The 27,555-nt window shown below is 52.4% G+C and overlaps 1 protein-coding gene across 1 annotated transcript in view; it reads right to left on the bottom strand.

The window, feature by feature from the left end:
- LOC119396537 (plexin-A4-like) overlaps nucleotides 1-27,293 on the bottom strand; it is a 93,031-nt gene extending 65,738 nt beyond the window's left edge. The window contains 4 exon segments of the mRNA XM_037663792.2: nucleotides 2,502-2,684; nucleotides 25,140-25,544; nucleotides 25,546-26,118; nucleotides 26,977-27,293. Of these exon segments, the coding sequence (XP_037519720.1) occupies nucleotides 2,502-2,684; nucleotides 25,140-25,544; nucleotides 25,546-26,118; nucleotides 26,977-27,264 (1,449 nt within the window). The 5' untranslated portion in view covers nucleotides 27,265-27,293.
- Nucleotides 27,294-27,555: the final 262 nt, after the last annotated feature.

Genomic DNA, 27,555 nt, shown 5'->3' with positions numbered 1-27,555 from the left:
ATATTCCTACAGGTCATGTCGCTATTTACAAGCGCAGGCCATGACAAGTTCCCAGATTTTATCGGAGAAATAGATCACGGGCAAGAAAGAGAAACGGCGAGCAGATGTAGTTAGCAAAAACAGAAGTCCGAAGAACTTCGAGTATTTCCTCGACAACCAATGACGAACTAGCAAGTCAATTTCGCCGGAAAATTACGAATATACTATAGAGTGAATCTAAACAGGCATTCTTTTTATCCGGAAACATGGTGTGCTCTACCCTTAGCCAATCAAGGATAAAGGAGGGGGGGGGCTTCTTCCTAGAGGCGCAGTATAGGCTGATCGCGGACGCCTGACCGGAAGTTTCTTGGGTGTGAGAGGCTCAGTGAACAACAAAACCACCTACACCATGCAGCAGTCTCCATAGACGTTTCTTCTCACTTTCGCAAGGAGTGCTGTCCTCGTTCGCCGATTGCCCGAGTGCCGAGAAAGTGCCAAGGCCTGTGCGTGTTCTTCGGTGTTGATCGTCTCCCGTAACACGAGCTCGCTCCAGCGCCACCAAGAAACACCGACGAAGACGCCGAGAGGAAGGCAGGGCTTAGCGCTCGATTGCTTCGCAGCCTGGAAAGAGCTACCCGATGACGGGGCGGGCGCGCTGGCGCAACGTTACGCAACGACCGCACGCGCACTTCCTCCGCCGAGCACCCGCGCGGAGGTTTTTCTAGATCGAACGAATATCGGCACCATGATGCGAGCGAGTGGGCACGCATCTTCCGACGATCGAACGCACGTGCGCTTCCCTTTACGCAACGCCCGCCACTCGTACACAGCGTCAACCTTCGGCGTCAGTCGCGAGGCGTTGCCGCGCCCTATCGCAGCCCTGCTCGCGCAACCATGCAGCCCCGGTGGACCCTGGCTTCGACGATGCGCGAAGACTGTACGACGTTGAGAACACGTCGCAGGGCGGTGGTGCATACCCCCGGTAACAACCTAAGGGTTCTATATACGAGAACGCGATGCACCTGCCCTTCGCGTCTGCACAGTAGACCCGTGCCAGGTGGAATTAGCACTCAAGTGTTTTACTCTGCTAATTTAAATGACAGAATTACTATACCATAAATGTTGGTCGGGATTAGTTAAACTGATATCGTTGATTGAACACTGATAGTTATGATACCTATCTGGCTCTCGTGTACAATTTGACAGGACGTTCAAATTTCAGTTTAGGACCAGCGACACAAAAATATATCTATTATATACGGTAAAACTAACCGTCTTCAACAACGCAAGAGCGCTTGATGTCACTCACGGGAATGAGCGAACGTAACTGGCGGTACGTGCACTGTATAATCTTACGTTGTCACCGACTATAGGCGCCGATTATCAGTAATTCTTAAGTTAATTGTAACCTGCTATATAGTTCCGAGGCTAGTACTCATCACGTGCAAAGAAGAAAAGAGAGACAAAAATCCGCAGCCAATTCAACCATAGGTTTGAAATTGAATTAACACACTGCCGCTGTTATAACAGCGCATACAACCAGTGCTGCTATATGCGAGTAAATACGGTAGCAAGAAAGGCTTCTTCTCGAAACAAGTTGTATTCGGTCAGAAATTGTAAACAACATCATACTCCGTTGCCGAGCGTTAGTGTCTTCAATAGGCGCGCCCCACATTGTACTCATCGTCAGCTTACGTATGTCGGTTTAAACGCTCCTTTATAACCACCGCTTCACTTCTTACTTCTATAACCCGACCTATCCAGCAGCCTTGCTTCTAAACCAGCGGCTAAACGCGAACAGGAATATAGTACACGGCGTTACACGCCGCCGTAACGTGTATCAAGTCGCTGAAAAGACGCAATGAAAAGGATTAGACTGAGAGCTTGCAGTACGCGTTGGGTCGCGACGCAAAACAAAGTTCACAAAGGCAGCGACGTTCGCACGCACAGGTGGCCTATGCAGGCGCTCTGGATCGAGAGCAGTGGTTTACCTTTGAACATTAACTATATCAATGCCTTCATCAGTTAATCTTCATCTGGTTATAACCCCGCTGACTTTTCTTTTACTCTCGTTCGGTGATTCGGCGGTTACCGTGGCTCTTCTAGAGCACTTTGGTGAAGGAACGGCGCGACGTATGCATAATTCGATACATTGGTAACGCGTATATCGCGGGGGCATCGGCGCGCCGTCGCGTAAGCCGAACGGCGTAACGCACGTTGCAATACACTATACAAGACAGATCGAGGCTATACTCGCGCATCGGCTTTTCTGGCACGCACTGCCTGTCCGAGAGACAGTTCTCGCAAGGAGTTCGGAGATTGTGATCGCGAAGGCGAGGGAAGATATATAGGAGGCCGGGTTTATTTAAAGCCGCCGCTGCGTGCAGGTTGACGCGTCAGGTTTGCATGCACGAAGTCTGCTCCTCGGCGCACGTATAAGTGCGGCTTACGTAACGTCGTATGCAGACACGACACGTGCGCGGGATATGCCCTATAGAAGGAGCGAGGATGTACACACGTACCTTCTTGAGGTGTCCGTTGGAGGTTCCGAGGAAGGCGACCGTGTAGTCGTGAGTGGAGACGGCCGCCACCGATGTGAGCAGCACGTTGGAGTAGGTCAGCACGGGCGTCGCGTTCACCGGCTTGCTGCCGTCGAGCGGCGTGTTCACGTCCATGCCGCAGAAGTCATCGTTGATTTGCACTTGCTGCAAAGGAGAGAGAGAGAAAACGCAAAATTAAAGCGGGAGAGACATATTCAAGTCTGCGTATAAGGAACAACGAGGGGCGTGGGGGGTAGAGAAAAATTGCAGAACTTGCAGATAACGTAAGCGAAGTTGGAACGGAATGAAGTGCAATGAAAGCTCGCGCGTCGTTACCTAATTAGAGTGGAAATCACTAGAGCGATATTAGAGTATCGGCCTGCATATTCTAAGCAATATATCCACACAAGTCGAATGGCCGTATGTATGAAGTACGCGGTTAGGCTGGTACGATTTGTGACAGACCGGCAACAGCAGCTTTCACGCCACGCAGTGCTGTCTCGTGGCGTTTTTAACGTCAGGCTCTTTTAACTTAATGAGGCTGCACTGTCTGACTTTTATCTTCAGACAGTGTGCAGCCTCATTTTGAGCCACCAACATTCGGGGCCAATCCTACGCGAGTACCACTATGCGATTGTCTATATAGTTACACAGGAAACCCATGCAAAACTGTCACGAAACATATCTGAACCTGAAACTGCAGGATTCAGGTGCAAGGATTATTCACAAAAGGTCAAGCCGGTCGTTTAAGACCCCTCATACCTAAGGGTTCTACAAACGTTGCCTTAAGGGACCAATTCAGATTGTGCATTCGAATCTGAGCACGGAGCAGCATTCATTCAACTTGGTGATTTTGCGACGACCTTACGAAGTCGCTGAACGCGACTTAAACAGTTCAAATGACTATGTGGACATTGTTCTGTCTCTAGCGTGCCGTTTTAGTTTACAATTCTGCAACAGCGCAATCTACAGCGGACGAAAACTACAGCCCCTAAACTTCCCGAATGAATTATAAGGAACAGTACACGGTAACGCGAATAAAGCGCACAGCCAAAGTGGCAGCCGCTACAAACGTATACCACTGTGCGTGCCTGCGCCACCTCTGGCCCCGAGCAGTGAAGCAGCGAGACGCCCGAGCGAGTCATCAAAGAGCGCTAATGTCCTTGGGTTGGGGAAGGGAGGCCCGCGGTTCCAGATCGCAGGTGCCGTTAACGGCTTCCTCGTGACCCCGCGTTGGGAGCGAGAGTCGGCTGATCGAGGCGACCCCGAGAAAAGTGCCTCCAAGACGACAACGTCGCTGTGCCACCGCTTAGCGCCTGCAGGCTACAGTCCCTTGCCCTCCGCGACGCCACACCTCTTCGACGTCCGCGCTGCATCCTCTTATCGTCACAGACGCAAGATGCGGTTGTTTCTGCGTCTACTACTTCGTAAAGCTGCCTCCTGTCATTCAACCCTATCAGGGAAGTCTCTGACATCTTCAGCTACGGCCGCGCTGGCAGTTACTTAAATTAGAGTTCCCGGTGATTCAATGCCTCAGCACAATACCACGCGCCGGTGTGCCTTGTACGCCTCAAACCTTTGTTTTCAACTATATATACCCCGCGTGCGTCTTGTCGCCCGCTTCGGCGTTTGAAATCGCAGCATCGTCCACTTTCAGTGCGCCATTAATATCACTCGAGCCCGCAACCTTTTCCTCGCGGGCGTCATTTGCACGCATGGGTCGACTGTTTCGCCGCCTTGCGAGAGTGCAAGGCATAATATACGCTTCCCACGCAATTCAAGTCGCCGCTAAGCGCAGCATAAGCTACGACCTGTTGCGGTGTCGTAGCTGGAAGGGCTCTCCCTCTCTCTAACATGGAGGAAGGATAAAAACTAGAAGGGAGTGTCACGTGATTCCGCTAGCATCGTTAAGCCAACCTCCTTTGACGCCAGCCCTTCAGATTAGCGCGCGGTGCCTTTTGGGTAGGATTAGGCTTTCGTATATAGCGACCGCAGTACACGCTTCTAAAGCAAGCCGACCAATATAGTGTTGCCTATCACATTACCAGGGGCTATTTATTTATTTGTCCCTTAAAAATTTTCATGACTAGGCTTGAAGATTGTCTTAGAATGTAAAACTGGGCTAGTTGGTATGGATTCATACTTAAGACTGTGCAGCGGCCACAAAAGAGCCGAAGGACGAAAAAAGTGCACATGGCAGCGCATGTCATGTGCACTTCTTTCGACCTTCATCTTTTCTGTGAGCCCTGCACAGTACTAAGTATGAACTTAAGACTGTCACGAGGCACTCCCTCCTAGTGTTCATTTCCTCCATGCCCATAATACCCGGAGGCCACAGAGAATGAGAGAGCCACGGTACTCCTGCAATTTGCAGCGGCACGTGGGACGTCCCCGTGACAATTCGGCATCATTCGCGTCGCTTCTGTACAGCTTCGCAGGAGGCGCCGTTGTTTCATGCCGGCGGCGCACAATAGCCCGGTCGCGCACAACAGAGACCGCATCTCCCGCCGTTCCGCACGCGGGCAGAGACAAGGAGAGCCGCTTTTGATTGCGCGATGTATACGGTACTTGCGCAAAGGGGTCACCCTGCAGCGGGAATGGCACCACTTCGTGCGACTAACGACGACCACAGCTCGAGCACAGGAGCTAGCTGGCTCAAGGATGTGTCGCCCAGTTCCATGTTGCCAAAAAAAGGTATCTGCTTTGCGGTGTTGCGATTGGGTATCCGTAGCACGTAAGACGTATTATGGCAGAACTAATAATAATTGTTCGATTTTTACGTTCCAAAAGCACGATATGATTATACGGGACGCCGTAGTGGAGGGATCCGGACATTTCGACCACAGTCAAGCACACAGTCACACAGAATAAGGCACACAGTCAAGTTGTGGAAGAAGAAACGCGTAAAGCTCGATGCTCCAAGGCATGTGCCCGCGTGGAAGCCACCAATGCCTTTTTCTGGTCTACGGTAAATGCCCTATAGGCAAGAGACCGTACGCGGATAAACTGGTGCCCTGATGAGTGGCGGTACGCGATTGGGGACTCACAATATCACGTCGATAAGCTGGCCTTTAACCAGACTCGCAACCTCCAACTTCATTCCCGGAGTGCTGCGCAAGCTGTGTGGTGCGGGTGACCCAACATGGCGTTCGTGACGTCACGTGCGGGCCATATATTGCCCATCTAATGCGCGCGCGCTACCCTGGGTAACGGTTGCGTTATGTGTGTGTGTGTGTGTGTGTGTGTGTGTGTGTGTGTGTGTGTGTGTGTGTGTGTGGTGTGCGTGCGTGTGTGTGCGTGCGTGCGTGTGTGTGTGTTATACTTATCTATATTAGATACCATTTTGTCAGTGCCCCTGTTGCTCTGTCACCGCGGCACACTTTCGCGCTCTGTAGTTACGGCCACGCAAGTGCCGTTGCATAGTCACAGAGAGGGCAGGAGTCCGGAAATTCGGGCATTACAGAAGGCTCGTTTACGGTGCTATACGTGTGGCCACACACCATCGAAAGGGGCTTCGAATCATCATGGGAATCGGGTGGCAAGGTGCTTACAACAAGCTGCCATAGGGTTGTGTAATCCGTCCAGCCAACTCCGTGCAGCGCGGCGAAGACTACCTATCGCCTCAGCCGATAGTGTGAGGAAGCTAAAGGGCTCAACCCCACGATCACTGTAGCTAGTACGTGCGAAGCTGACAACGAACACTGCAGGTGCGGCTTTATCGACCTTCAACTGGTGCGGAGTGAGCGGTGTTTCCTGCAGCCGGGTATAGTCTAGGCGAGACAAAGAGCATCATGGCGCTCAAGGCACGCAATACAATGCACTGAATGGGCTTTCCGTGACGTAGCCAGGGGGTGCAGCAACCTTGTAAACGAAGTCCTTCCAATCTGGTCCGATGGTGCAACCCCGTGAGTTTGTCAACGCTACTTAGAAGACTAATTATGCCGCATCACGAGCGCTATACAGCTTGGGAAAGAAAGACAGATAAGGTATAGAAAGTAAGAAGTACCGCAGAGACATTAGCGGCACGTAATATGAGCCGCGGACGCTTTGTTGCTATACTCCCTGGAGAATACGTTGTGTCGGTCCTCTCTTTCCCGATTGGTTGATGCTACACTTGTATCTTTTGCCGTGCTGCACGGAGCTGTATATAGCATCCACGCGCGCTGCAAGTGACCGGGGAGAGCGAGCGAGCGAGGCGTGCGGTGTCCGCGTGCGTGGCCGTTCTGGCGGATCGATGAAACGAGCCGTCGGCCGGCGTACTTCCGGAGAGCCCATTTGCGCTCCGCGAGGAGCAAATGCCCGACAGAGCGTGTGCAAACGGCCGCGCGCAAGCTACCCCCTCCGCGCGCCCTACGCGCAGCCGCAGGAACCGGTCGTTGTATGTGGTCCGCGCTATCCGTTCTTGGCGGTTCTGGGCAGGGACGCATGTTCCCGCCAGGCCCGTCCGCACAGAACCGCAAAGAGCACGGCCATGGCCATAAGGGATAAATCACAAAGCAATCAAAGTGCTCCAATGTTTTGTTGAAGACACTACTGTTTTTTTTATGAATACTGAGCGAACTATACGTCGAAACTGTGCACCGTTGTTGTACGTTTATTGTGTGAAAACGAAAACTTTTGAAATCACCAAGTGCAGGACTGTACAGTATGTCCTGTACAGTATGTACAGAGTCTTTCTTCCTTTTCATCTTTTTGTTTTTAATCCTAAAACCAAAGCGGAAAGGGGTAGCCGTCGCCAAGAAATGACGACAACTACTCAGATTTTTTTTAATCTAAAAAAAAAAAAGAATAAGAAAAGAGCATGCCAAGGAGACTTCACTCCCCAAAAATTAGGCTACGGCGCCGCGGCCGTTCAAAGGACATATGAGCGATATGATATGTAACACTGAAATTACCTTCTAAATGCCATGGCAGTTAAAAGCAGCTGGCAAGCGCAAAAGTGCTCACAATACTAAATTTTTGCGCACCATACTAAATGCCCGAGCGGAAAGGTACCTCTGGCAATTGTCCCAATGACATCGGTACATTACAAGTAACCGTTGATTAAACATAAATTCGGTGTTCCAGCTCATATTGCTCAAGACAGTAACTGTCCAACTGTGAACTTTACCGCATATTCAGGTGGTCGTTTTCGAGCGATACGGCAGCGCCTACAAGTGTATGGAAAACTGCAAGTAAGGCTATGCTGAAGACGAGGAAGCAGTACCACTGTTTCCATGCCCGGTTATTCGCGATCTTCAAAGCTCAGCGCTCTTCTCCGCAGCATACATAGCACTGCCGTAGCGTTCTCAAAACGACAACCCCAATCACCTTGAGCCAAACATCGTCAATAAGCCGACCCAACTGAACGTCCGCATTCGCGCTAATTAAAGCGCCCATCCTTCTTTAATAAGCCTAGAGAGATGGCCAGCCACATTTACCTCTACAGGGCAAGCTTCTAAAATCTATACTTCGATCATGCCGACGACGGTGGTGGTGGTTTCGCAGGAACTCGGGATCCACCGTCAATTAAAGCGACCGGCTCTGTGCATACATCTCTCGTTGGCATATCTTCGGCGTGCATTGTGGAAAAAAAAAAAGCGCATCGTCGTGTAGCTACGCCGCGAGACCGAAATGGAAGGAGGCCTGTCAGCCATGATCGACCAAAGGAATGCGAGCGGTTGCCCCGGGAAACGGCGAGCAATCTCGGCCTCATACTGTCTCAAATAAGGAGGTCGTTAGTCCTCTGAGCTCCCTTGCCCTCCTCCACGTCGCTCATCCCTCCTTTTATAATTCAGTACTTTCGGCAGTTAATCTCGACTCTACTCGAGTAGGGTCGGAATGATTGCCCTCTTTTTTTCCCTCTCTCCGTTATGCAAAGCTCCTCGTCCCCTCCACGCGCAGTGGGAAGGCTGGAATACAATTATAGGATTTCATTTCTCAAATGTTACTGGCCTCGATAAGCTGCGCGCTGCAAGACGTTTCCTCAGAGACAGCGGGGTTTGGTGAATGAGAAACTAAATGCACGAAGCGGAGCTTTCATCCCTGCAGCACTGAGCGACCCGAAACTTGGACGGAAGGCTGCCGTCGCTGTCATAATTAATCAGTGGAGGCTGCTTGCGATTATAGAAGCCTACGCGGCTGCACAGCCGAGACATTCGTCCGTATTGCGAGAAACGCGAAATGCAGCCTAGAGGTTGCACCGTATATAATGAATTTTCCTTTACTCATCAGAACTCTAAATATATATGACGGCATGACCGGTGCGGACGCATATCGCGAGACGATGACAACGAAATGGTAGAAAAAGAAACGTGATGAAGTGACTTGTTGATTTGTCTGTTAATCAAACGAACGAAAGCGCGAATGAATGAATGAATGAATGAATGAATGAATGAATGAATGAATCAATCAATCAATCAATCAATCAATCAATCAATCAATCAATCAATCAATCCACGCCATGGAATGACGGCCTATTGTCATAGAGCTGGACCGTTTCGTATACACTGCCTCCGGTCAAACTGCTGCCACAGTGGCCACACGGGAATCGAGCCCGCTACCTCACAATCCGCCACGGAACGCCACTGACAGCTAGGACGTCGCGTACACGGTAAACAACGGAATTAAGCGAAGAGGTCGGGCTTGCGAACCGTGACACAGCAGGCGGGGAGAAAAAGAAAACGCAGAACGAAACAACGAGAAATAATAGGATCACGCAAGTCAGATACGACAAAACAAAGGACAAGCGAAATCCAGGCCCGTGTACACACGGCACACGATTCAGGAGAGCGCAACGTTGCCGGGCAAGAGGCAGCGGCCATACACAACGGCGCTGTCGCGGGCACGATCGGCGGGTATTAATTTTCGGTTCGGCCGCCACGGTGTACGGTCGTGCAGGCATTGCAGCAGCAGCAGAAGAAAGTAGGCAGCAAAAAGGAACAGCAGCAACGAAGCCAGCCAGGCAGCGAGGAGAGCCTCCAACGCAATTAGCACGCTCGGATGCGCGCGCAAGACGAAGCGATGCTCGACGACCTCTTGTCGGGGGAGCACGCCGCCGCGTAATGTCACACGCTGCAAAGCACAACAAAGCGCAATGAATGGCGTGTGCGCTTCTGCCGCAGTATGCGCGTTGTCTGACGCGCTTGGAAACTTCTGATGAGCAGCAGTGTATGCGGAACCAATCGGCTGTTCTATGTTGATTCGACTGGTTTGAAGTTCAAAAGCAACAACGCAGGACTGAGCTACGAAACTGACGTTACAGTAGATGGCTCCAAATAAACTTTGACTTGAGGTCGTTGAAGCCCACCTATTTGAAGGGGAGCCCGAATGGCGATATTGAGACCGAGTCGATTCGAATATCAAACACATTTCGAATATAGTTCTGGAACAAGTTGTATGGTCGTTTCTCACAAGTGCTACAAAATGATGTTTAAATCTACAGTGCTCGTAATTTTGTTGCATTGACACTCCAAATGGAACATCAGGAACAAGTAAGCACACTATTTGCAGCCCCCAAGTCTGCAAGTCAGTCAGACTCTGCGCAAGTGCGCATGAAAACTAAACACTGCATGGTTGAACGAAGACAATGCAGACCACGCAAAGGAAAAAAAAAAAAGTAGAGGTAATTGTATAGTTGTTAAGAATGATTTGAAAAACAGCGGCCATGCAGGTCTGTTTTTAAGGGATCAGGAATCGAACACTATTTACAAATGTTAAACAACCGGGTCAAAGAAGAAATAAACAGAAGCGACGATGTGCGAACATGAATGTTTCTTAGGTGGTGCAGTTCGCCATGTGTACGCTCACGGCTGGGGGGGCCGAAAATACGGTCCTTTGCTATCGGAATCCCTCCTTTTTTGAAGGCAAGTGTGACCTTGCAAACTGCTGGCATATCGTATACCAAGACTTGCTTAGAGGTATAGCCTAACGCCAAGAACGTTCTCGGTAAAGCCCGGTAACTCGCTTACATTTTCCTTTAGCATTGTTAAAGTAATAACGCGGAGTTACTGCGCGTTTTATAATATCGGTGCGTAAGAAACACATAATACGTGTGAGCTTATGCGGCAGCATACGTGAATCGTCCACAAAGAGCAGAAGAGAACTCTCGCTGCGGCTTCGTGCACTTAACAGCCTCCGCGCGGGAGTCTATACTGTCACGTGGTCGTGACGTCGACGAAGATGTCACGTGGTCGTGACGTCGACGAAGACAGCAGTCGGCGTTTGCAGGATGGAACTGTTTATTTGGCCGAACTTGTGGCCGGAAAATGAGAACTAGAACTACAGCAATACACGCTGTACGATGATAGCGGCGAACAGGGCGTCGTCCGTCGATCAACTGACCAGCGGTGAAGCGCGTCGGCATTTAAACATGTGCCGTCGAATATTCCAGCGTTATCGCTGGCTATTGTGCAATTTCTAGAATAAGCTCGAGTGTGCGCGTCTTGCGCGCAATCTTAACAAAATGATCTACAATGATCGTGAAATTTCTCGAACAATGAGGCGCGGTTCGCGCTGAGCGTTGCTGGCAGTCTTTGTGGCCGAAAACCGAATATAGCAAAAGTGATAAAGAAACGCGCGTGGCAATGCCCCCCTCTGAAAAAGCATCGTCCCGATGCTTAAAAACAGAACATGAATACATGCAATACTAAAGAAAACTAATAAAGAAAGCAAACATTAGAGTCCTCTGGTGCGTTTAACGTGCATAGTACGGTTTAAGGCGCACCACATGCACGACCTCGGGTCGAGCTCGGCGCCTCTGAGAGTTCGTGATGCCGTCGGGGACAACCTCGTAGTCGAGTGCGCCGAGACGTCGAAGTACCCTGTACGGTCCGAAGTATCGACGCAGAAGCTTCTCGCTCAGTCCGCGTCGTCGTATTGGTGTCCAGACCCAGACACGGTCGCCGGGCTGGTACTCCACGAAGCGTCGTCGAAGATTGTAGCGACGGCTGTCGGTGTTCTGCTGGGTCTTGATGCGCAGGCGGGCGAGCTGTCGAGCTTCTTCGGCACGTTGTAAGTAAGCGGCGGCGTCAAGATTTTCTTCGTCAGTGACGTTCGGTAGCATGGCGTCGAGCGTCGTCGCCGGGCTCCGTCCGTAGACCAACTTGTATGGCGTCATCTGTGTCGTTTCTTGTACGGCCGTATTGTACGCGAAGGTCACGTACGGAAGGATGGCGTCCCATGTCTTGTGTTCGACGTCGACGTACATGGCCAGCATGTCGGCGATGGTCTTATTTAGACGCTCGGTGAGGCCATTGGTTTGCGGGTGGTAAGCGGTGGTGCGGCGGTGGCTCGTCTCGCTGTACTTGAAGATCGCCTGAGTTAGGTCCGCAGTAAAGGCGGTACCTCTGTCTGTTATGAGGACTTCTGGGGCGCCATGACGCAAGACGATGTGCTCCACGAAGAACTTGGCTACCTCGGCGGCACTGCCTTTGGGCAAGGCCTTTGTCTCGGCGTAGCGGGTGAGGTAGTCAGTCGCCACGACGATCCACTTGTTTCCGGTATTGGACATCGGGAACGGCCCCAGTAAGTCCATCCCGATTTGCTGGAACGGCCGTCGAGGTGGCTCGATAGGCTGTAGAAGTCCGGCTGGCCTAGTGGGTGGTGTCTTGCGTCGCTGGCAGTCCCGGCAGGTTTTTACGTAACGGGTGACGTCGGCGGAAAGGCGCGGCCAGTAGTACTTCTCCTGTATTCTTGCTAGCGTGCGAGAAACACCCAGGTGTCCAGACGTCGGGTCGTCGTGTAGAGCCTGGAGGACCTCTGGCCGCAATGTCGAGGGTACCACGAGAAGGCAATCGGCTCGAAGCGGTGAGAAGTTCTTCTTTAGGAGAACACCGTTGCGCAAGAAAAACGACGTCAGTCCCCGCGTGAATACCTTCGGAACGACGGTGGTCCTGCCCTCGAGATAATCCACAAGGCCATTCAGTTCCGGGTCGGCTCGCTGTCGTTCGGCGAGGTCGTCGGCACTTATGGCTCCCAAGAAGCTGTCATCATCCGGGTCGTCGGGCGGTGGTGGGTCGACAGGGGCACGAGACAGGCAGTCGGCGTCGGAGTGTTTCCTTCCGGACTTGTACACGACGGTAATGTCAAACTCTTGAAGTCTTAGGCTCCACCGTGCAAGGCGACCTGAAGGGTCCTTCAAGTTAGCTAGCCAACACAAGGCGTGATGGTCGCTCACAACTTTGAAGGGCCTGCCGTGGAGGTAGGGGCGAAACTTTGACGTAGCCCAGATGATGGCGAGGCACTCCTTTTCTGTTGTGGAATAGTTCGCCTCTGCCTTAGACAGCGACCGGCTAGCATAACTGATAACCCTTTCCAGTCCACCCGTCCGCTGCACAAGGACGGCGCCGAGTCCTACGCTGCTTGCATCGGTGTGAATCTCCGTATCGGCGTATTCGTCGAAATGCGCAAGTATCGGAGGTGTCTGCAGGCATCGTTTGAGTTCATGAAATGCTTGGACTTGCGCTGTTTGCCACCTGAATTCGACGTTAGTCTTCGTGAGAAGCGTCAGTGGTTCGGCGACCCGTGAAAAGTCTTTGACGAATCGTCTGTAATAGGCGCATAAGCCGAGAAATCGGCGCACGGCCTTCTTGTCGGTGGGTGGGGCGAAGTCGGCGATGGCAGCTGTTTTCCGCGGGTCTGGGCGCACTCCAGACTTGCTGATCACATGACCCAGAAACAGGAGCTCGTCGTATGCGAATCGGCACTTTTCTGGCTTCAGGGTCAGTCCGGAGGTCTTGATTGCTTGAAGTACTGCCTCAAGCCGCCGGAGATGCTCGTCGAAGGTCGAGGAGAACACGACGACGTCGTCCAAATACACAAGGCACGTCTGCCACTTCAATCCGGCCAGTACGGTGTCCATGACGCGCTGGAACGTCGCAGGTGCCGAGCAAAGACCGAAAGGCATGACCTTGAACTCAAAGAGGCCATCGGGTGTTATAAAAGCGGTCTTTTCTCGGTCTCTTTCGTCTACTTCGATCTGCCAATAACCGGTCTTGAGGTCCATCGACGAAAAGTACGTCGCGTTGTGAAGTCGATCCAGGGTGTCGTCTATCCGTGGGAGGGGGTACACGTCCTTCTTCGTGATTTTATTCAGGCGCCGATAATCAACGCAGAAGCGCAGTGTCCCGTCCTTCTTCTTCACTAACACCACGGGTGACGCCCACGGACTCTTTGAAGGCTGGATGATGTCGTCGCGTAGCATTTCGTCGACTTGTTTCTTTATGGCCTCACGTTCTCGCGTCGAAACTCTGTAGGGGCTCTGACGAAGTGGTCGAGAATTTTCTTCTGTTATAATGCGGTGCTTCGCAAGGGGCGTTTGTCGGACCCGCGATGACGACGAGAAACAGTCCTTGTATTGCAGGAGCAGGTTTTTTAGCTGGTCTTGCTTGACCTTCGGAAGGCTCGGGTTGACGTCAAAATCCGGTTCGGGGCCTCTATTCGTCGAAGCAGGTTCGGCAGCATCGAAGAGGGCGAAAGCATTGCTGGCGGCTACACATTCGTCGATGTAGGCAACCGTCGTTCCAATGTTGAGGTGCCGATATTCGTGGCTGAAGTTCGTCAGCACTGCCTTTGCTTTACCGTCACGCAGCTCGGCTATACCTCGTGCGACGCATATTTGACGGTTCAGGAGTAGGTGCTGATCGCCCTCGATGACGCCTTCAAGGTTCGCAGTTTTTTCGGTGCCGACGGAGATAATGACGCTGGAGCGTGGCGGAACGGTCACCTGCTCTTCTATCACATTCAATGCATGCTTCCCTGGCGTCGTATGGGGCGGGAGCGCTTTGTCTGAGGTTAGTGTTACCGACTCAGACCTCAGGTCGATGACGGCGCCGTGGTCACTTAGGAAGTCCATTCCAAGTATCACGTTCCTGGAGCAGTTTTGTAGGATTACAAAGCTCGCAGGATAAGTCCGGTTTTTGATGGTGACTCTCGCCGTGCAGACACCGATCGGCGTTATCAGATGGCCTCCAGCGGTCCGGATCTCGGGGCCTTCCCAAGCAGTCCTAACTTTCTTCAACTTTGCTGCGAACGGCCCACTGATAACGGAATAGTCGGCTCCAGTGTCGACGAGAGCGGTGACATTGTGGCCGTCGATCAGAACGTCGAGGTCGCTAGTCCGCCGTCTTGCGTTGCGGTTACGTCGTGGCGTCGGGTCACGGCTACGTCGGTTTGCACCGCTGTTTCCGCGTTGCGTCGTCAGGTCTCCTTCCGGTCGCAAAGCTTCGTCTTCAGGACGTCGTTCGGCGTGCGGCGGGGGCTCGGAACTTCGTCGCGGCGTCGTCGTCGACGGCGGAGGATCTTCAGAATTTCGTCGTTCAGCAACCGCACCTCCATCGGTTGCTGCCCTTAGTTTTCCGGATACGGGCTAGGCGACCGGCCCCGGTTTGGGCCAGTGTACTGCCGGCGGTGCGGTGACATGTAGCGGCCGGGCGACGGCGAGCGGGAAGGTCGTTGTCCTTGCCACTGTGTTCCGGTGAGGTAGTCTTCGATGTCGCGAGGCCGTTCGCCTGGCCGCGGGCGCGGCGCGTTGACGGCGAATCCGCGTAGCCCCATCTGTCGGTACTGGCAGCGTCGGTACGTGTGGCCGGCCTCCCCGCAGTGGTAGCAGAGCGGGCGGTTGTCAGGGGCACGCCAAACGTCGGTCTTTCGGGGGGCACAGCGTTGTCCTGTCGGCGGGCGGTATGGCGACGGTTGTGGTGGCGGCGGTGCCTGACGGCGAAACTGCTGCGGCGGCGCGGCGTCTTGACGTGGGCGAGGAGGAGGGGCGTTGCGTCGGGCTGCAGCAGCATAGTTCATGACTTCCGGCTGAGCCTGCGGTGCTTCGGGAATTCCAAGCGATTGCCGGACTTCCTCGCGGACAACGTCGGCGATTGAATCCACTTGATGCTGCGGCGAAGGTAACAGTTTGCGCAGCTCCTCCCGCACAATCGCTCTGATCGTTTCGCGCAAATCGTCGGTGGCCAGCGAGTGCACTTCGGAATAGGTTGCAGCCAGCGGAGAGCGGTTGTATTGTTTCGTCCGCATGTCAAGTGTCTTTTCGATAGTTGTGGCCTCGGTGAGGAATTCGGTGACTGTTTTCGGGGGGTTCCGCACCAGTCCTGCGAAGAGGTCTTGTTTCACTCCCCGCATAAGGAAGCGGACCTTTTTTTCCTCAGGCATGGCAGCGTCGGCCAGGCGGAAAAGTCGCGTCATCTCTTCCGTGTAAATGGTGACGCTCTCATTCGGTAGCTGCGCTCTTGTCTCCAGCAAAGCAGCAGCCTTTTCTTTGCGGACGATGCTCGCGAATGTATTGAGGAACGTCGTCCGAAAGAGGTCCCAGGTTTGAAGGCTCGATTCACGGTTCTCGAACCACGTCTTCGCGGCGTCTTCTAGGTAGAAGAAGACGTGGCGCAGCTTCTCTTCAGAGTCCCAGTGATTGAAGGTGGCGACTCGCTCGTACGTCTCCAGCCAGCTCTCCGGGTCTTCAAACGACGATCCACGGAAAGTCGGTGGCTCCTTTGGCTGTTGCATCACGACCGTTGTAGGCGGCATGGGGGCTGTCATCGTCTCGGCGGTCGATGTGACGGTCTTGGGCTGCCTGGTGTTTTCGGGAAGGAGCCCGTACTCTGGGTGTAGTCCCTTTTGCCGGCGGCTGGTACGACGATCCGGGTTGTCTGTAGCGTCGTCTTCTCCGCGGCTTGGGCTTGGGTCAGCGCTCCGCGGTGGCGTCCGGATCATGAAGCAGCACCTCCACCAGATGTCACGTGGTCGTGACGTCGACGAAGATGTCACGTGGTCGTGACGTCGACGAAGACAGCAGTCGGCGTTTGCAGGATGGAACTGTTTATTTGGCCGAACTTGTGGCCGGAAAATGAGAACTAGAACTACAGCAATACACGCTGTACGATGATAGCGGCGAACAGGGCGTCGTCCGTCGATCAACTGACCAGCGGTGAAGCGCGTCGGCATTTAAACATGTGCCGTCGAATATTCCAGCGTTATCGCTGGCTATTGTGCAATTTCTAGAATAAGCTCGAGTGTGCGCGTCTTGCGCGCAATCTTAACAAAATGATCTACAATGATCGTGAAAGTTCTCGAACAATGAGGCGCGGTTCGCGCTGAGCGTTGCTGGCAGTCTTTGTGGCCGAAAACCGAATATAGCAAAAGTGATAAAGAAACGCGCGTGGCAATACGATGGCGGGAACAAAAGTGGTAATCCCCACACGTCAATAAAAACTTACTGCGTTCCGAATTGATACAATTTCAGCCGTACAACAGACACAGCGAAAAAAAAATAATAGTATTACAGGGATATTACAGCGTTAAGAATGTCGACGAAGGATTCTGTACTTATACAATCCGCCCTTTTCATTTTCCTGTGCTGCTCTCTGCAATTTTGGTAGGGTCTTGATGGGCGCCGGGACAATCGGTAGTGCAAGAACGGAAGCTTCCGAGCTCAAGAGGCGTTTCGCGACTTTTCTGCTCGGGGAAAGGCGCATGCGCAGTGGCATTGTGAAAAAGGCGGTATGCGCGTGCTAACGCGAAAGGGGTAAAATAACGCGCCGAGCCCTTACTGACGCCCCGCTAATCCGACATGTTCCTTTCGTAACAACAAACACATGAACCCGAACGCCACACATGCGAGCTTCTTCGAGCAGGCGAGGAGCCGCGAAGCCGAGGGCCCGCTTACCCGCGGCCTCGACGCTAGCGACTTCGTCCTTCTTCGCCCAGATTCCTCATTCTTTCTTATTATCGTTTTTCTATTTATATTCCTGCAATCCAGCTGCGCGGTTCGTCGGCAGCCTGTTTTCCCGTTGTGATTGTTTCTCTTCCGCACCGTCGCGTGCCGACGCCCGGGAAAAGTGGCATGCGCTCTCACGCACGAACACGGGGTCCAGATCTCTCTCTCTCTCTTATGTTTACTCTGTCCGCGAGCCCGGATGGGAGTGGGGGAGGGATGGAGGACACGCAACGATGGATGGGCCGCCACGCGCGGCGATGTAATAAAGCGCGGTTCGCTGCTGCCCGGGAGAACCTGCAGCGTCCGCGGGCGGCACCGGACGGCCGAAGTCGCTCTTTGCATGTACGCCGCCAGAGAGATGAAAAAAGCAAAGAAAGATGAGGGAGAAACAAAAAGAAAGGCAGAAGAACGAGGCAACGACACGAGCGAGCGCGCACCGAGAAGGCATTGTAATGAAATTAGCGCGGCTACACCGCGGTCGGGGGTGTACGACGTAGCACTCGCGTGCGGCGGCGGCGTCGCTAGCGACTGAGGACGACGACGACGCTAGCTATCTACAAACACACACGCGGGCAGCGCCTTTATTGGATTACCGGCTCTTTCCTCTTCCCTACACCGCGCACGTGCTTCGCGTCGAGCGTCCATTTTTCTTGATACAGGCAGGAGCGCGAACAACGCCAGCAGCACCACAACCTCCCGTGTACCCTCCCCATCTTTTGATTGCGCTTAAAAACACGCACAGCGGCATCCTGCGAACCCGCGGACGGGCTGAGCGCACGGCACGTTGCATTCTCGATACCCCGCGAAATCGCGACCGCGTCGAGGTTCAAATTGCCAGCCGGAGGGACACTCTGAAAAGCCGAGAGTTTGGGCATGGGACAGGCGCCCTCTGGCGATGAAGTGTTGCTGTGTGTTGAAGGAATCTCGTCGACTGCGACGTGGGTGGAGGTACTGAGAAACGTATCTGCGCGCCTGTGCCCGCGCTAAATGAAACCACGTTACATAAACGCGACAGACAACCAGTGTGACAGACCGCTGAGTGAACCACGTGATGTAAGTATGAAAAACGCACAAAGACCGCGTTTCCGCAGCTGGACCGTACCGGAGAGGTTTATGCGAGGTAGCGCGTTACTCGTGGATTCGGAAGAACTCGCCTGTGGACGCCTAATGACGATGTCTTCCTTTGCATCATTACAATTATTTTCATTCATTATTTTCTGTCGAAAAATCAATTCTGGAAACGGACCAATACTACAGTGCAGGGAATCCTCCGTTCACTTCTTATAAAATGCTTGGCATATAGAAAATAAAGAAAATAAAAATAGAAAAAAAGCAGGCCACAACTATGCGAGAGTTCGCAAAACTGCAATGTTGCCAGAAAAGAAGGAATCAGTGGGAGGAGACCTGGCGGTCGACGGTGGCGCGGCACCCGAGCTGTTGCGTCCGCGAGTGTGGGGGGTTTGTTTCAGCGTAGACTCGCTACTTCATTTTTTATTTTCGTTCTTTCTTTTTTTTTTTTTTTTTCGATCTGCACGCGTGTAGACGTTCGGCCCGTCGCGCGAGCGAGCGGCGAGGCGAACGAGAAGGCGGTGGTCTCCGCGGCCAACCCGCAAACGCAAACCGCTTGTCTCGCCCGATCGACTTCGGGGGCCATTGATCGCAGCCGACGCCGAATTAACGACCTCGCCCGGCTGCTGGCCGCCCAGCCGAGACCGGACGGGACGAGACGGGACCGAGAGGATGTGGAGGAGAAAGGTTCGGCGGCGGCTGAGCGGTGATATGGCGTGGCACACAACCAGCACTGCGCGTGCGCCCGGTATATTGGCCAAAGGCAAACATGAAATAGAGGACGAGGTCCAAAAAAAAGAAAAGAAAACCCAAGGTGCTGCAGAGAAAAAGAACGACCACAGATGGCGTGCAGACAGCGAAATGGGAGGAAACGAAATGACGCGAGCATTCGCACACTTGGAAACGTCATCCGGCGCGGTTTGCCGATTGCTGCAGCAGTATAGCACCCTGCTTTTCTCTCCACTCTCCCGTTGGTCGGGGTGCTCGAGTGGCACTGCTGTCGGACGAAATAGAGGGGGCAATGTCCGGGGGCGTTATTTATCGAATGCGGGGGGGGGGGGGCAGGTAATGAGTGCCAAACAACGAAAAGAAAGGAGGCTTGTTAGTCTCGGGTGGAATAAGCATTGCCCGTAAACCAGAAACGATCGAGACAGAAAGGCGACGTGAGAGATTGCATATACCTAGAAATACTTATCAGTATACGGGAAGGCGATAACTACACAAGAGGGATCACTTGTGCGCCGTAACCACAACCACCACAAGCACGTAAAAAAAAAAGAAAAATATAACACTCACATCTAGAACCACCTCCATTCACGCTTCTTGATTACAAATTTTCGGTGTCTCTGTAGAAGTAATTCAGTTACGGTCTACGCGCTCCAGCTAGGTGCTAATTGCGGGAAGGTGTTCGTACAACTCAGGAAAGCAGGCTTAAACGCATTTGAAACAAAAGCGAACACCGAGCTCAAGGAAAGACACATCCACGAGGCCGCAGTGTCTTCTCATACGGAACTTCAGCGTCGTTTCTTCCAGCCGTCGCAGGCAGGCACAATGTACGAACACACACACGAACACACGCACGCTATTTTACATTGCTTTTCACTATGGGGGGGAGGGGGGTGGGAAGGGGCCAACAGCACGCACAAACACAATAGGGACTGCAAAAGGGAGTTCATAATTAACGATAAGGACGAAGCGGAATGCTGCCCCAGCAGAATGTGGGTCGCAATTACGGCGGACGAAGCCCGAAATTCGGGTCATCGCTAGTTTAAGGACTCTTTTAATTGGCCGCGTTCAGCGAAAACGACGAGCGACCGACCCCCGGATCCCCTCGCAGCGAAGTGCGTACGAAGCAAGTCACGGCTGTTCGTTTTTCCTTGCTTTTTATTTTACTCTCCAAGTTCGGCAGGGCCGTGCGTAAAGTGCGCCAATGGGGGAGGCAGGCCCCGCGCAGGTAGACGACATTCCACGGAAACTTTGCACGGTCATTAACGGACGGGCGTGTCGCCAAATGCGCGCGGAGGCCACCCAGACTGACTAGGTTATAGAAGGTGTACGTATAGATAGCTATGCGAACTGCGGAGAGAGTGGAAAGCGGTCGTTAGCGGCGCCCTTTTACCACATTCCCCTCGGCGCGTAGAGAACATTGAAAATGACCTTAACCTCGCAGGAACGCGACGACGTAGCAACAGTAATTTTAGCCTGGTCAAGTTTCAATTATTTTTCGAAGCTGAGTTTTATAATAATTTGTGGGGTTTGACGAGTGAAAACCACGATACGATTACGAGGCATGCCGTAACGGAGGGCTCAGGAAATTTAGGCCATCTGATGCTTTTTAACGTGCACTGACATCGCACAGTACAGGGGCCACTAGCATTTCGCCTCCATCGAAAGAAGCTAAGTTTTCATGCAATTGGTGCGAAGAGACTGGTTATTCCCCAAGGAAATCAAACGTTTTGAAGTATGCCCCAACCTCCAGTGCTCTGCAGGTTAGTGTGACGTAACGAATTTCCAAATCTATTCGCTTAAACAGCTTCCGTACAAAATAACAAGAAAAGACAGCAACAATTATTAAAGATATACTGCTCCGCAACGACATGAGTATTGGCAGTTGGTGATGGTGCCATAGAGAGCAATCCGTGCTGAAGTCGAAAGCATTTAAAGGAATGCTTGTGTCTTGAGGTTTCCTGTCAGCACGGTCAAACTTGTAGGAAAGAGAGAGAGAACAGTGAAAGAGAAAGAAAGACAATGGAGCAAAATCAATGAACAGGAATTTACATACAGGCTTTATTCGCACGCGAGCGTTAATCCCCCCTCAAAGCAATGAAGACACGAGAAATATTGCGTTGCCTCGAAGCAACGATCACTCCCCCCTTCACGTAAATAAAATTACAGGACGACACGAGCGATCTCCGAGAAGAAAAAGACCCCTCCCCCCGCCCGCTTCCCCACTGTATCCTCCACAACAGGGCTGAAACACTCCACGCAGTCCTGAACCGCTAAGGACACCGAAAGTCAACAAAAGCAATCGATGCGAAGGAATAAGAATTAACAAAAGCTGGTCGACATAGCAGCGCTGTTCTGGCTCTCAGGCAACGCACTCAATGAAGAAAGAAGCAAGCATCGAAGCAGAATGAAGTGAAGAAAGAAAGAACGGTGCAGGCCGAAGCGATGAGGGCCCAACCAGAAGCGTGGGGGGTGCGCGAGGGGCAGGCGACGCGGGCCAGCTGGAGCGGGCGTGACCGTACAATCGGGAGAACCGATTCGCAGCGGGAATCAATGGCTGCTCGGCGCGCTGGACGTCGATAAACGAACACAAGCGACGGGATCTCTTTCTCGACCCGTCTCTCTTTCGCCCTCCTCCCCGGTCAGAGAGAAGAGGAGGCATGGATCGGAGAAAGAAGATGAAAAAAGATCGAAGGAGCAATAGAGAGATGAAGAAGAAATAAAAGAAGACGGGGAGGAAAGAGGAGGAAAACGCCACCATCCCTATATCTGTTTGGTCTGCTCATCTCTCCCACTGAACAAGAAGAGACCAAAAGCCTCGGCGTTCCCCGCCTCCCAAGGCCAGTAGAAACCGGTTTCGGTTTACGCCGGCACATCGGGCTTTCCTGCCAAACGCGGGAGGTATACGGAGAAGCCCAATAATCCGCCGGTCTTCTCCAACAGCATGTCAAAAAAACGCTGGATAGACAGAGTGGGGAAAAAAAAAAACGGCAGCAAGGTGAAGAAAAGACCAGGTGAAAGGACGATAAAAGAAGAAGAAATATTACAAAGATGTTTGAATGGGGGAACACGCTGAGGCCTGCGTTTGGAGAGGCAATGCCGCAAGGCGTTTCACGCACCGGTGTCAGTGCGCCTTTTTGGTCGATTTCTGGCTGCTGTGTGGAAGCCCGCTCTCGAGTTTCGAGAGTTTTCCGGCTTTCGTTCATCTGATATTTTTCTCCGGTTTGCAAGCGTCCCAACGTTTCGTCCACGCGGCGGCAAATGTAAAGAACGAGACATTCGAGACAAAACATTGTAACGAAACAAAATATTGTAAAAATGAACCTAGCAACCGAGGACACAGCGAAGCGAGAGACTACGTGTGCGGTGGTTCAGGAAGTACTAGGAATAAAAACGCGCTCGACACATCTTATATTTCGAGTCGCTAACCGAACTTTTATAGTCCTCGATTATACGAAAAAAAAAAGTGGACAAAAAATAATGAAATATACACGTTTGAGAAATCGAGCCGCTAAACGAAATGCTGCAGCAACGACGCTACAACATTCGTTCTCATGTTCGTTTGTTTTTTCAACTTTTTTTTTCTGCGGATAAGCATAGACGTGCACATACATACGGCAGTAAGAGAAATTTTCCTGATATCTCGCATGTCCGGTATCCAAGGAGGGAGAGTGATAACGCTAAACCGCGCTAGAGGAAGCAACATTCCCGACACGGCGTAGTCGGCGGACATGGAGTTCCGGAAGCAAAGAAAGAAAGAAAAAAAAAGCAGAAAAAGAAGCCAAACGTCAGCGAAAAGGAATATCGCGAGGCGACCAGCCACCACTGAAGTCCATTAACACACAAAGTATCTTTCCGGCTGACCACGTCGTATAGCCAGCTAGCGGTTTATCGATCCCTCAAACCGTCCCGCACAATTAGATCGTGTACCCGAAGCGTGCAACACGCCAAGCATATATAGCAAACTCGTCAAATCCCGAAGGAGCCCTGTCGAAAAGATAAGCGCAAAGACGTCGTGAGTCGTTGGCCTAAACGTACACATTCTGTGAGATGGGCTACAGGGAAGCACCACACACGTCTCGCAGGAGCCCGAACGTTGTATATACAGTACATATTGACGACAATGTCAACACAGCAGTGACGTAAGAAGAGCCAGTCAGCAGGCGAGGGAGTCGGCGAGTCTTGCGGATTTCAAGAAGCGTCAGTTGTCGCTTCTTTTTTTTTTTTTTTCCTCGCGAGGTGTGGCTGCTTATTACGGTATATATACAAGCAACGACATATATATGTACACGGGAAGACCCGAGCGATATCTCTCGTCTCGCAGGCTTCGCAAACAGCTTGGAGCAAGCGCCAAGCGATGTTGTTGCCACTCGGCTTGGCCACACGCAGAGCCGTCGTCCACGCGTCAAGGAGCGAGCGCGTCAGCGAAGCTCTCTTCTCTCTTGTGTTTGCTTTGGGACTGGGAGCCTCTTCTTGCGACGGCGTTGTCGTTCGTGAGCGGTTGTTGCCCGTAAGACCATATATATACGACGTGTGTTAACGTATATCCCTTCTTACCCTTAAGGCATTCTATAGCCGCTCGCTAGCGGGCGTGGCGTGGATGCTCTGCAGTATACCCGGATTAGACAGAGACTCGGGGGAGGGGAGGAGGCTGGGCTGCTTAAGCGCAAAGACCCGAGCTGTTCGCTGACAAGGCGTCGGTCTGGCGACGTCCCCTACTTACGTCGCCCACAACTTTTCTTGTAGAAAAAAAAAGAAAGAAAGAAATATATTAGGATCCCTTCCCCTACTGGGAAAATGGGGGCAAGGGAAGCTTGGCGTGCGCGTGACTGAAGTACTATTTTACTGCGATTTTTTTTTTCTTTCTATCGCAGTGCGCAATGCTCCCTGCAAACTTTTTCCTTCCTCCGTGCCGGGAATTTGACCTTCACCGACGTGCTCAGCAACGCAACATTTCTGTTGCTACAGGCAACAACGACGACCATGCGTGAAATAAAATGCGACAATTAAAGGCAATTAAATTAAAGGTAACAATTGATTAAAGGCAACAATTAATGAAATGAGGCAACGTAAAATGACGAGGGACCGCGATAAAGTACCAGAATGCCATGTCACAAACGGCTGATCGCTGACAAGCCCCCCGACTGAGAGAGCATCAGTTATTGGAAAACGGCGCAGAGAAAAACACCGGTGACCGGCACACCTTCGAGGGCCTTATTTGTGCACACCCGCATCTCTGTATACGCGCCGGCGCCTGGATTTTTCGCGAACTACGCCGCCACCGAAATCTGTAACTCATAAAAGTCTCCCTTAAAAGAATGGAGAGAGGTTTGAATGACGAAGTGAAAGTATACGAGCGGCTCCACCACTTGCCTGGATGGTCACATCAGAAACGGATTACGGGAGTGACGTGCAACGGAAACGCAACAAGGGACAGGCAGATGAACAAAGGAAAGAAGGAAAGAGATCAACTACGTTTTCCAACTCAGGTCAAGGAGTGTCCATCAACCTGGACATCACAAGGAAAAAAACACAACACATCCTCAGAAGATCGCGCGACAACACCGCTCTTATAATCCAAGGTCCAAGGAAATTACCCTCCTCAAGAGCATCGCGATTGCTTCGAGGAAGACGCATTACGTTGGCAAATGAGCGGCAACGAGGAAAGACACTTACCGTTCCGCTTACTTTATGCGAAAGCTTACTATATAAGGCACAAGCTTTCTCGCTTTTATCTTTGGTTTTCTTGATTCACATATCAAGCACGAACGGAAGGGAATTTGAGGCGGGCATAATACGAATGCAACCATAACGCAAGGCTCTGCTAAAGTTAAATGTTTAACAAAACGCAACAACGCGCAGAAATAAACTGGCTCGACCTGGCGAAACGGAAGACATATCGGTCCACATGGTCCTGAACAGCTGAACGAACGCTTTTCCGAGTCGTCACCGCATGTAAACGTGGGTGTTGTTTATCCCAGCATAGATACATAATCGGGTAAGAAAACAAGTGGCCAACTCGAATTTCACGAACATAAGGGAAACGCCAATGACCCAACTATTCGACGGGACGGTCAGGCGAACAAATTAAGACTCTAAAGTGCAGTTTAAAAAGAAGAGCTCACCGTGTCCTGACACGGGTTGCTGGGGTTGATGAAGTCCAGTCCGCGCACCCCCTGGCCGTTGAAGCAGTCGTTGATGTTCTGCGTGAACTTGCGGTGCACGGCGGTGAGCGCGTACACGCACAGCGCCGACTTCTGGCTGGGCCGGTTGTACACGTCCGTCTCGTCGCGGCTCTTGGCGAACACCACGAACAGCACTTCGTCCTGGGCGGTGATGCCGAGCGAGACGGCCAGCTCGGAGCCCGGCTTGCCGACGAACGCCGCCTGCGCCAGGTTGTAGTGGATGCCGTCGGGCGTCTGGCACACCAGCGCCACCTCGGTGTACGAGTAGTAGTGCACGTCGTTCTGACAGATGCGCACCAGCTTCGAGATGTACGGCTTGGGCTCCTCGGTGAACTGCTTCTGCACTGGTCAGGAAGTAGGAGAAGCCGCGGGAGCTGAAGCCGAACACGTACGTGATGGGGTACACCTCGCGCGCGAGGCTGTTCACGAACACCTTGGTGCCCGTCGAGACGCCCGTCACGGCGATCGAGAAGGTGTCGTTGCTCAAGTCCAGGCTTCGAGACGACACCGCGGGCACGTCCGACCTGTAAGGTCCGTTGCCCGTGAACGTGACGCCCACGTAGAGGACGTGCATGCGAGAGAGCCGCTCGGGCCCGTTGGCGATGAAGGCCACCGTCGAGGCGGTCGCGTTGTTGGCCACCACGGACTCGTTGGCGGGCGTCCGGTAGTTGGTGATGTTCTCCAGGCTGTGCACGGTGCACACTCCCTGGAAGAGCGAGCCGCACGCAATGAGCCGGCTCTGCGGGTAGTCGATAACCAGCGCCTTGTTGTAATAGTCGTGGTACTTCTTCGTGATGGACGGGCAGAAGCGCGTCACGGGACAGCCCGGGTCGTCCTTCTCGGGACCCATGACGGCTCGCGCCTGAAGCTCAAGCTTGCTCGACAGCTGGTAGATGGCGTTCACGGCACCGATGTACACCTGCAGCGCGCAGAGATAATTTTGAATGAACTATGCATGCTCTCTAACAGGCGCAGTCACTTATTCCTCACTTAAAGAGAGATTCTCTTCACTGGAAAAACAGATTGTTGCCGGCGTGCATGTAACCGCTGACATGCTACTCTGCAGCGGTGGTGAATGAGATTCAAAGATTCCAGAAAAGAGGTAAGAAAGCAAAAATAAGAAAAAAATATGTAAACAAGGAAGGAAGGAAGAAAAAAACAAGCGGGAAGACAAGGGAATAGCCGGTTCTTAGACCAGCTGGCTACCCTATGCTGGGGGAAGGGGGATCAAAGATGATAGAAAAGAGATGTTACAAAAAAAAAAAAAAAAATGAAGAGCAAGAAAAGCAAGAAAAAAAAAAGAGGATATGACACTGCTTAAAGTTTAGTCTCTAAGACCAGTTGTCCGCAAGAAACGCAATAATGCTTTCAAAGCCCTCTGTGCTGAGGACGGACTCAGCCAGTGTCCCAGAACCCTTCGTTTTGACAAAGGGCGATTATCAAGTCTAATGCATCGGAAAGTTCTTGTCTTGCCGCAATGACACGGGGACACTCACAAAGAAGTGAACCTGATACTAATATTTACAACCAGGATGCAGGTAAACTTAGGCTTTTTGATATGAAATAGTCATCATTACAGCTTTCCGATGCAGCTAATTTCTAATAGATAATTGAATAGTGACTACGGAACCCGCCGCTGTTTTAAAGGGGCGTGCACTGGACCTATTATGCCGTGTAATATTAACGGATCATGGCAGCAAACGGCACCATTTCAGCAACCGCATCTCGCAGGTTCAGAACAGGAATGCCTATTCCGTTCCTGTCACGGTACACTCACCTGTCCTGTGTAGCTGTTGACGGCCATGTGGATGAACCTCTCGGTGGACGGGTCGGTGAAGATGGCCGGCTTCTCCGGCACGGTGCTGTTAGCCGTGCCATTGGCCGTGGGCGCCTGGCGCAGCTCCTGTGCCGCGGCCCCCGACGGCGACGACGCCGGCGAGCCGGGCTGCTGGCGGAGCGCCGACGGCCAGAGGCCATGCACCGAGGGGGGCGCCGCCGCCAACAAGAGCAGCAGCAGCGGCGGCAGCAGCGAGCAGGCCGCCCACCAGCGGTCCCGCCTCGTCATGGCCGCCAGACACGGGCCAGCCCTTCAGCCTGCACACGAGAGCACAGCACGTTGGAGCAGTGGGACGAACGTCGAAGTGAAAAATGCACCATCCAAAGTGAAAGCGGCTAAAACGTGATACATGGGTGGCTGCTGCCAGTTTGCTGATAGCTCGTTTCTCTTTACTGGAAAGAGATTAAAAATTCGTGAACACGGGGAGTCGCTGGAGCTGGCGTTTTGAGAAGCGGACTTGTCTTCTTCAAGGCTGCTTCAAGGTTGCCGCCTCGAAGAAGACAAGTCCGCTTGTCGAAA

This window comes from Rhipicephalus sanguineus, chromosome 6 (genome assembly GCF_013339695.2).
Source record: "Rhipicephalus sanguineus isolate Rsan-2018 chromosome 6, BIME_Rsan_1.4, whole genome shotgun sequence".
NCBI classification, from domain to species: Eukaryota; Metazoa; Arthropoda; class Arachnida; order Ixodida; family Ixodidae; genus Rhipicephalus; species Rhipicephalus sanguineus.
This window is presented reverse-complemented; position numbering and strand designations above follow the sequence as displayed.